The 10,000-nt window shown below is 33.0% G+C and overlaps 1 protein-coding gene, 3 non-coding genes and 1 pseudogene across 4 annotated transcripts in view; 2 read left to right on the top strand and 3 right to left on the bottom strand.

Moving 5' to 3' along the window:
* Positions 1 to 580, bottom strand: part of LOC128288454 (photosystem I P700 chlorophyll a apoprotein A1-like) — a 2,719-nt pseudogene extending 2,139 nt beyond the window's left edge.
* Positions 581 to 3,633: 3,053 nt separating this feature from the next.
* Positions 3,634 to 3,720, top strand: TRNAS-GGA (transfer RNA serine (anticodon GGA)). Its single transcript has one exon. It is a non-coding gene; the product is annotated as a tRNA-Ser (tRNA).
* Positions 3,721 to 5,149: 1,429 nt separating this feature from the next.
* Positions 5,150 to 5,222, bottom strand: TRNAT-UGU (transfer RNA threonine (anticodon UGU)). Its single transcript has one exon. It is a non-coding gene; the product is annotated as a tRNA-Thr (tRNA).
* A 2,393-nt stretch (positions 5,223 to 7,615) lies between these two features.
* TRNAF-GAA (transfer RNA phenylalanine (anticodon GAA)) lies at positions 7,616 to 7,688 on the top strand. Its single transcript has one exon. It is a non-coding gene; the product is annotated as a tRNA-Phe (tRNA).
* A 736-nt stretch (positions 7,689 to 8,424) lies between these two features.
* Positions 8,425 to 10,000, bottom strand: part of LOC128288453 (NAD(P)H-quinone oxidoreductase subunit K, chloroplastic-like) — a 2,532-nt gene continuing 956 nt past the window's right edge. The window contains exons 1-2 of the mRNA XM_053024873.1: positions 9,183 to 10,000; positions 8,425 to 8,723 (exon numbers count right to left, since the gene is read on the bottom strand). The exon at positions 9,183 to 10,000 is cut by the window's right edge and continues 956 nt beyond it. Coding sequence (XP_052880833.1) covers positions 8,425 to 8,723; positions 9,183 to 9,702 — 819 coding nt within the window. The 5' untranslated portion in view covers positions 9,703 to 10,000. The remainder of the gene's footprint in view (positions 8,724 to 9,182) is intronic.

The following is a 10,000-nucleotide window of genomic DNA, read 5'->3' as shown; positions in this document are numbered from 1 at the left end:
ATTGGCCAAACCACCTGGGCGCTAGGTCCAATGTGAGTAGGATCGCTGAGCCATGCTTCATAATTGGAAAAACGAGCACCGTGGAAATACATGCCGCTCAGCCAAAGAAAGATGATGGAGAGTTGGCCGAAATGGGCACTAAATATTTTGCGAGAGATCTCCTCCAAATCACTGGTATGGCTATCGAAATCGTGAGCATCGGCATGTAGGTTCCAGATCCAAGTGGTAGTATCGGGTCCCTTAGCTATTGTTCTTGAGAAATGGCCCGGCCTAGCCCATTCCTCGAAAGAAGTTTTTACGGGATCCCTATCTACCAAAATTTTTACTTCTGGTTCCGGCGAACGAATAATCATTGAGTCCTCCTCTTTCCGGACAACACATACAAAGAGACCCGCCAACAGTCAGTAATTAGTGAACCTATGAGAGACGCTTATAATTAGTTTCTTTCTCTTCTATCTCTCATCTATCTATCTATTTTTTATCTATCTATTTTTTCTTTAGTTATTCACTAGAGCAATTATGATCTGGAAGTCGATCCGGGGCAAGTGTTCGGATCTATTATGACATATCCATGAGGCGCTCAACGGACCTTTTAATCTTATAAAACCTTTTCGGACTTTACTTACATTGGTGCAAAACCCATTTTTTTGTGCAACCGGTGTAGTGTATTCATATCTCAATTAGAAGTTCCGAGGTGGAGTTTTTTTTGTCTTACATAGATAGAACAAACAATATTACTCTATCCCAAATCACGTGCACATTCATTACTACGGGATACTCCAGTATCGATAGTTAGTCATTTGAGGGGTTTTTATTAGTTTTAGTTTTAATAGAAATAGAAGCAGAAAATATATATATATTATATATATATTTTATTTTGCTATATCCGTGTATTACTTATCCTTACGAAATATCAAACGAAATAGAACGATTTGAGAAAGGATATAATGAAATTCTTTGATTGGTTTTTCCCAAAGAGAGAAATGCTCCGTTTTATTTGACCCATGGGTCCAACAAAACCAAACCATTACACAATTAACAATTCCAATTAAATTAATATTTTTTACTATTTAATTTAAATAGTCAAATTGACTAGAAAATCGAATTTAATAATTTAAATAGTACCGTAATTTATTTAATTAAATTAAATATTAAATAAATGGATTTAATAGAAATTAAATAGAAATAGAATTAAATAGAATTCTCTAATTTCTAATTCGAATTTCGAATCCTAAAACTAAAATAATAATAAATAAACAGAGAGCTCTTGTTCTTATTCGAAACGCCGCGTGATCTTTAACCAATTCTGCGCTTCAATATAATTACCAGGAGTAAGCGCTATAGCCTGTTTCCAATACTCAGCGGCTTGATCGAACCAAGCCTCCGCTATTTCAGAATCCCCCTGTCGAATGGCCTGTTCTCCCCGGTCGAAATAGGCGGTTCAATTCCTTCCCTTAGAACCGTACTTGAGAGTTTCCTACCTCATACGGCTCGGCAGTCAATTCTTTTGGTATCCCATTTTTTTACCCTACCATATATCCAATTGAATGAGATTTCTCATAGATCTATTGATTTGTCTCGGGTTAACCAAAAGGGGTTAATTACATGAGTTTCAAACTCTAATTTGGATTAAATTAATAATAAGTTTTATCTTTTCTCCCACCTTCAGAAAAATAAAGCATAGGCATTTCGGGCTGTCGTCCGTTAGATTTTTCTGAAAGGTAACTATCTCGGTTTCATATCATATAGAAATTTATATAGAATCCTTGAAAAAGACTTCTTCCTCATAAAAAAGACTTACTGTCTTTGGGATCTGATGCTACACCGCTGCTCAATAACTTAGGGGATCGGCTCTATTACATAAGTCGATTCCTAATTTTTATCTCATATCATGACATAAATAAGCAGTTCTTATTTATTGTATCGGCTCAAAACCTCGCTAATTGATCTTTACGGTGCTTCCTCTATCAATTAGATCTTTATCCATAGAATAAAGTATCTAGGCATATATATTTCTTCATATTTCGACTTCTATGAAGTTTCTTTTTTTGTTACAGCTGATAAAAATCGTTTTTGGACGATGCAATATGTAGAAAGCCTATTTTTTTCTAGTATTTTATTTACTAGCGTGTTTATTTACTAGCGTATTTATTTACTAGCGTATTTGCTCTTTCTTTCCTTTTTTTATTTCTATAGTGGAGATAGTCGCACGTAATGACAGATCACAGCCATATTATTAAAAGCTTGTGGTAAGAACGGGTTTCGTTCTAGTGCTCGAAAATAATATTCTAAAGCTTTTGTATGCTCTCCATTACTTGTGTGGATAAGGCCTATGTTATATAGTATATAACTTCGATCATAGGGATCAATTTCTAGTCGCATAGCTTCATAATAATTCTGTAAGGCCTCCGCATAATTTCCTTCGGATTGAGCCGACATCCGTTACGGTCGTCATTCGATTCAAAGAATTCTCCGTTCCAAAACCGTACATGAGATTTTCACCTCATACGGCTCCTCCTTTATGTGCATAATGAGAATAATCCATGGAATTAAAAAAAAGGTCGAAATATTGTCATTATGAACTGAGCGGGGCTAATGTTTTTACAAGAAATCTCTAGCCAACCCTCTTGCAAAAGATCTTTTCTTACCATCAAGCGTGTTCGTACTAGATAAAAAAGTAAACTCCAACAATTTCTTTGTTCTCAACGCTCCTTAATTTCCAGGAATTAGTCACTTCAACAATCTTCGATGGTTATATGGGTATCCAAAGTACGAACAAGATGGATGTTTGTTGTCCCAACCATTTCTCTTAGTTCCGATCCCGATAAAGAAAGGGAATCATTAATAACAAAGTTTTCGTGTTGTTGATTCCTAGGCGTAGTGCTTCTTCCTCTATGCCGCCTATTGGTACTAGTGTAGTAGGGTTGACCCACAATACAGACCCATAGGTGTAACCTTTCGCTCAATACTCGAATCAACAATTGAAGCATCTGAGGTTGCATTAATCGGGGATACACGACAGAAGGAATTGCTTTATTTATAAACTTCACCTTCAACAAGCGTAGATTTCTTTTTTGTTTTCAATAGCCTTTTTTCTATTCTGAATAATGTGTCTTTTTCCTAAGACTGAGAGTGGTAAAGTAAATAAAAAAGTAAATAATAAATAAAGAATAAAGAGAATAAAGTAAAATATATATATAATAATAATCAAATCGCACCATCTCTGTAATAAGTAAATGCCTCTTTTTCTCCTGAAGTTGTCGGAATTATTCGTAATAAGATATTGGCTACAATTGAAAAGGTCTTATCAATAAAATTTCCATTTATCTGCGATCTAGGCATAGGTAGCAATCCATTCTATAACTCTTTTCATTACCCCTCGTGAGAAAATAAAATGATCTCACAAACAAAGGAAGTGTACAGTACGAAATAACATAAAAGTAGACCCATTCCATTTTTTAAAAATTCTTCGAGCCCGGAGGCTAAAGAAAAAGTGATAAAAAAAAAGTGATGAAAAGTTTTCTATTTTTATAGCAAGTTTCCTAGTTAGAATTGATATTGTTCGTACCTATCGAACAATCTAATATGAGTAACTCGCTATTCGCTCGGGGTATCGGCCATAATAATTATGTAGGAGAGATGGCCGAGTGGTTCAAGGCGTAGCATTGGAACTGCTATGTAGACTCTTGTTTACCGAGGGTTCGAATCCCTCTCTTTCCGCACCTTCACCTAATTCGCCAATGTAACTGACTACAATGTATCAAATAAGAACATATACTAAAGAATTAGACCCTTCTTTAGTTCTCTATTCCCAATTCCTTTTTAATATGGAATACGTAAAATAGCATACAGGGGATGAAAATCTCCTTACGTATCTATCATACATGAATAGGAGAAAAATCTCCGAATCAAACCCATTCCCCTGTCTTCCTTTACTTAACCTTAACTCAGGTGAAAAGGGGGCAGAACCCTTGTTTTGTTATTTTAGTTAGGTTTAAGTCTGACGAGAATAATATTCTACGACAAGCAATTCATTTATTTTCAAACCAACCCATTTCCTATCTATTATTTGATTGACTAATCCTTTATATTGTAATGTGTGAAAGGTCAAATGTTTTGGTAATTCCTCATTGGTGGATGAATCAAGATAATTTTGAATCAGAGTTCTAGATTTTTGTTCATCCCTCGCTGAAATAATATCTCGGGGTTTGCAGCGATAACTTGGTATATCTACTGTACGCCCATTAACTAAAATATGTCTATGGTTAACTAATTGACGGGCTTGAGGAATAGTCGAAGCCATACCCAATCGAAAAAGGATGTTATCCAACCGCATTTCAAGTAATTGTAGTAAAACCTGACCTGTTGACCCTTTGGCTTTTCTGGCAATACGAACGTATTTAAGTAATTGTCGTTCTGTAAGGCCATAATGAAAACGCAATTTTTGTTTTTCTTCTAAACGAATACGGTATTGAGATTTTTTACCGGGGCGCGATTGGTTTCTAAGATCGCTTCCGGCTCTAGGCCTTTTACTAGTTAGTCCCGGTAAAGCCCCCAGACGGCGTATTTTTTGAAACGAGGCCCTCGGTAACGTGACATAAGGACTCCTTATTAATTTGAATTTTATTGAAATTTCATAAACCGAAATTAAAACTGAACTAAATGAAGCGAAATCGACTGAAGGATTGTACTACAAATATTAATGAGATGAATTGGATCAATATCCATACTTTACTTTTTGTTTTTTGTATTGTATATAATGTATACAAAAAATAGAAATAAATATATATATAATATATAAAAATAATATTAATATATAAATATAAAAATATATAAAATATTTAGATATAAAATATTTAGAATATATATAATAAAATAGATATAATATATAAATAAATTGAATATAATATTAAATAGATAAATAAATTAAACCAAAAGAGTTTCCCTTTTTTTCTTGATTTATTCTGCAAAGATCTAACTCCTCAAATTGATCCCTAATTGGAAGTTTCGACGAGATAATAAACAGATTGTTGACCTTTGGAAAGAATTGGAAAGAAAAGGGGAAAAAGCTTTTTCACTGTTTGTTCTTTGATTTCAAAAAAAACATTCTAAATTATGTAAAAAAGGCAAAAAGCAAACAAATAGGGAAAGCCGGCTATCGGAATCGAACCGATGACCATCGCATTACAAATGCGATGCTCTAACCTCTGAGCTAAGCGGGCTCAAATAATAGAAATTTGGTATCCATAGGGATTCAGCAAACTATTAGATCTTATCTATTAACTATCTATTAGTTATTCATAATTAATATGAATTATTAATATGAATTAGAGACTCGAATTTAGAAAAACTAGAATTTTTTCTAATTTTTAATGCCATACTTAATATAAACTTAATATAAATATAACATATTTAATATAATAATGGTAGATTCAATCTAATATTCAAGCTAATGTTGATAGAATCTAATAATTCGATTTAAATTAAAATTTTATATATATATTTATTATTTATCTATATATTTTATATATTTAATATATTTAATATCTTTTTTTATATCTTAGTTATATTTCTTTTATATTAATATAGTAATATTACTAATATTACTGACTCCATTTTTATTTTCTAGTTTATTTTATATTTTAGTATATTTTACATCTAAATTATATAGAAATAGAAAATTTTTTATATAGATTTCATTTAATCGATCGATTTAATAGATTTAATCTAGATTAAATTTATTTCTATTTAGTTTAGAGTTCTAAATAGAGATAATTAGAGTCAAAATCTTTTTATGCAGTTATATATTTTATGATTATATAAATGAAACGTTATAAGTCTAGATAATTAGAATGAAACTCTTTTAGACTCAAAATTTGAATTATCTTCGAATTCGAAATAGAAATGAATGGAATAATTAGTTCTAGTTATTAAATAGAAATAATTAGTTCTAGCTATTATACTATAAAAAAATAATTAATTTCATTTTCATTTTAATAATGAATAAATTCAATTTTCATTTTAATTTTTTTAGTTATTATGGTTATATAGGATAGTCTAATAATAAGAATAAAAATGAAATTAAAGAAAAAAAGATGCAACCCATAGAAATGAAATCCAGATCATAATGAGAGACTCCTTTCTTTTGTTTTCATTCATAAAGACAGAAGCTAAGACGAAAAAAAGAATCGACCCTTCGAGTATTCCACCAAATTGCCTGAGAAAACTGAGAGTAAGAGGGACATATATATGTTATGAAATACCCATCTATATTGAATTGCGAATACAGAAATGATAAAATATTTTTGGACCAAATAAAAATTAATATGGGTCTCCGATAGAGACGAAAAACGGATAAACAAACAAGAAAATAGGTAAAGACCCTTCGATATAAGAATCTGTATCTATATCTACTAAATTCAACGGTTTCGCATAAAAAGAAAGCAAATAAATAAACGAAAGAAAATAAACAAATGAAAGAAGGGGGAAAGGAGGGAGAAAGGGGGAAGGAGGGGCATCCTAATGAGATCCTAATCTCAAGACACAAAAGGGGATATGGCGAAATTGGTAGACGCTACGGACTTAATTGGATTGAGCCTTGGTATGGAAACCTACTAAGTGATAACTTTCAAATTCAGAGAAACCCTGGAATGAAAAATGGGCAATCCTGAGCCAAATCCTATTATTTTATTATTTTACGAAAATAAACATGAACAAAGGTTCAGCAAGCGAGAATAAGAAAAAAAGGAAAGGATAGGTGCAGAGACTCAATGGAAGCTATTCTAACAAATGGGGTTGACTGTTGGTAAAGGAATCCTTATATCGAATATCGAAACTCTAGAAAGGATGCAAGATATACCTATTTTTTTTATAGGTATACTAATGAAAAACTATCTCAAAAAAGACGAACCGAACCCGTATTTTTTTTTTTATTTCTATTATATGCAATATCAATTTATATTTATATGAAAATATGAAAAATAAAAAGAATTGTTGTGAATCGATTCCAAGTTGAAGAAAGAATCGAATAGAATAGTCATTAATCAAATCATTCACTCCATAGTCTGATAAATCTTTTGAAAAACTGATTAATCGGACGAGAATAAAGATAGAGTCCCGTTCTACATGTCAATATCAATACCGACAACAATGAAATTTATAGTAAGAGGAAAATCCGTCGACTTTAAAAATCGTGAGGGTTCAAGTCCCTCTATCCCCAACCCCAAAAAGCCCGTTTGCTGTCTATTTATTTTATCCTACCCTTTTTGTTAGTGGTTCAAAGTTCCTCATGTTTCTCATTCATCCTATTCTTTGCCGTTTTACAAGCGTATCCTAGCATAGCAGAATTTTGTTCTCTTATCACAAGTCTTGTGATATAGTGTGATGTGATATATATATGATATACGTAGAAATCTCTTGAGCAAGGAATACCTATTTGAATGATTCATAATACATATGATTACTCATATGGAAATTTACAAAGTCTTCCTTTTGAAGATCCAAGAAATTCCTGTTCGAGACTTTTAATTTAATACTTTTTCGTTTTTTTTGTTTTCATTTTTAATTGACATAGACCCAAGTCATCTAGTATTATGAGGATAATGCGTCGGTAATGGTCGGGATAGCTCAGTTGGTAGAGCAGAGGACTGAAAATCCTCGTGTCACCAGTTCAAATCTGGTTCCTGGCATATGATTAATTTGTATGAGTATCTACTCTACAAATTAATTGATATGGATCGACATAATACATACTTATCTAGCTAGGTATCTGAGAGTAAACCCTCTCTTTATTTATTTTATTTTGTATTTTTTTCTCTTTTTAAAATGAGCAAAGAGTCTATTCTAATGTGTCTATTATAATGTAGTAAAAGACAAAATTTGCTTATCTTTCCTCTTCTTTTTTATTTGTTCACACTGCGGCTTCTCACATTCAAAAAGAATGGTAATACTTCATACATATTTAATTAAAAGATTAAAATAAAAATAGTTGGTTGAAAGGCCCAACAAAAAGTCGGGTCTAGAGGAGTTCAAGGATAGAAATAACCAAGACTCATCTCAGCTACAGTACAAATAGAAGCCGATCCCCTTTCATTTATTTCTTTGTATTCTCTTTCATATTCCATTTCTTCATTCCCTTCTATGCGACTCTCTAGAGTTCATCTAAGTGATGTGCGCGATACAAAGTTCACGGTACAGAACCCTTGTTGTTCATCCTATTGTCTCGGCTCGTCCGAAATAAAATAAATATAAATAAAAAAGTCTCTTCAAAAATCGAGAATCTCAATGATGTATTGTCTTTTATTTCTTTTTATTTATTAGCCTATCCATAAGAATACGAATGAAACCTCAATTCCTCTGTTTGAGCTAGAAGAGAATGTACAAATATTCCTTGAATATTCGAAGTTGTAATTAGTTTCTTATCATTCAATGAGCGTCTTGTATTTCATAAAAATTGGGGGCAATGTAATCCTTACGTAAAGGCCACCCTATCCAACTTTCGGGCATTAAGATACGTTTCAGTCGTGGATGATTTTCATAAGAGATTCCCAACATGTCATAAGATTCTCGTTCTTGAAAATCCGAACTTTTCCAAACCCAGAAAACAGACGGAATTCTAGGGTTACTCCTTGGAGCAAATACTTTTATACATACCTCTTCCGGTTGATCTACACCATACTCTATTCTCGTAAGATGATACACACTGGCTAACAGTCCGCCTGGTGCTACATCATAGGCACATTGGGAACGTAGATAATTGTAACCATATACATATAAAATAACAGCAATGGAATGCCAATCCTCAGGCTTTATTTGTAAAGTCTCTATTCCTTGGTAATCGAAGCCCAAAGATCTATGAACTAGCCCGTGTTTGACTAGCCAAACAGACAAACGACCCTGCATCTTTTATCTCTCCCGCACTTTTCTTTTTTATTTGTCATTTTATAAGATAAGTATTTCGCATTTATGATGAAATCGAATTTATGAAGATTAATTCGTTGTCTGTTTCTGTAAAAAAAATCCTACCTAATTTACTAATTCGTGGGAAGATAGTGAACCCTTGTAGTTGAAAAATGTTTCAGGAGGAATCTCTGAAGTAGATGGTGGTTGATAGAGCAATCCTTGATTATAATTTCCAGTACGAGTACTGCGTACAAGACAAAACTTGTGATTGGTAGTAAAACACCGATCCCCCTGTTGAGATCTAATTCGATCTTCATAGATTTCGCGAGATATTTTCTTACGAAGTTTTGTTATAGCATCTATAACTGCCTCGGGTTTAGGGGGACAGCCCGGCAAATAGACATCCACGGGAATTAGCTTATCGACCCCCCGAACAGTACTATAAGAATCAGTACTGAACATCCCTCCTGTAATTGTACACGCGCCCATAGCAATAACATATTTAGGTTCGGGCATTTGTTCATATAATCTCACTAAAGAGGGCGCCATTTTCATTGTTACTGTTCCAGCTGTTAAAATTAGGTCTGCCTGTCTAGGACTCGATCTTGGTACCAGCCCATAACGATCAAAGTCGAAGCGTGAGCCTATTAATGAAGCAAATTCAATAAAGCAACAACTGGTACCATAAAGAAGCGGCCATAAACTGGAGAGTCTTGACCAATTTGAAAGATCATTTAATGTAGTTGAAATAACTGAATTTTGGGTTGTTCGATCAAGTAAGGGAAATTCGATGGAATTCATACTCAATGTTATTATTATTTTGACTTTTTTCTTTCTTTTTATTATCTGAATATTCAGGAACTAAGACCATTCCAATGCTCCTTTTCGCCATGCATAAACTGAACCAACAATTAGGATAAGCACGAAAATGAAAGCTTCTATGAATACGGGTACCCCCAATACATCGAAACTCATTGCCCATGGATAAAGAAAAACCGTTTCAACATCAAAAACAACAAAAACTAGAGCAAACATATAATAACGGATTCGAAATTGTAACCAAGCATCGCCCATTGGTTCTATACCCGATTCATAACTA

This window comes from Gossypium arboreum, unplaced genomic scaffold, assembly GCF_025698485.1.
Source record: "Gossypium arboreum isolate Shixiya-1 unplaced genomic scaffold, ASM2569848v2 Contig00219, whole genome shotgun sequence".
Taxonomy (NCBI): Eukaryota; Viridiplantae; Streptophyta; class Magnoliopsida; order Malvales; family Malvaceae; genus Gossypium; species Gossypium arboreum.
This window is presented reverse-complemented; position numbering and strand designations above follow the sequence as displayed.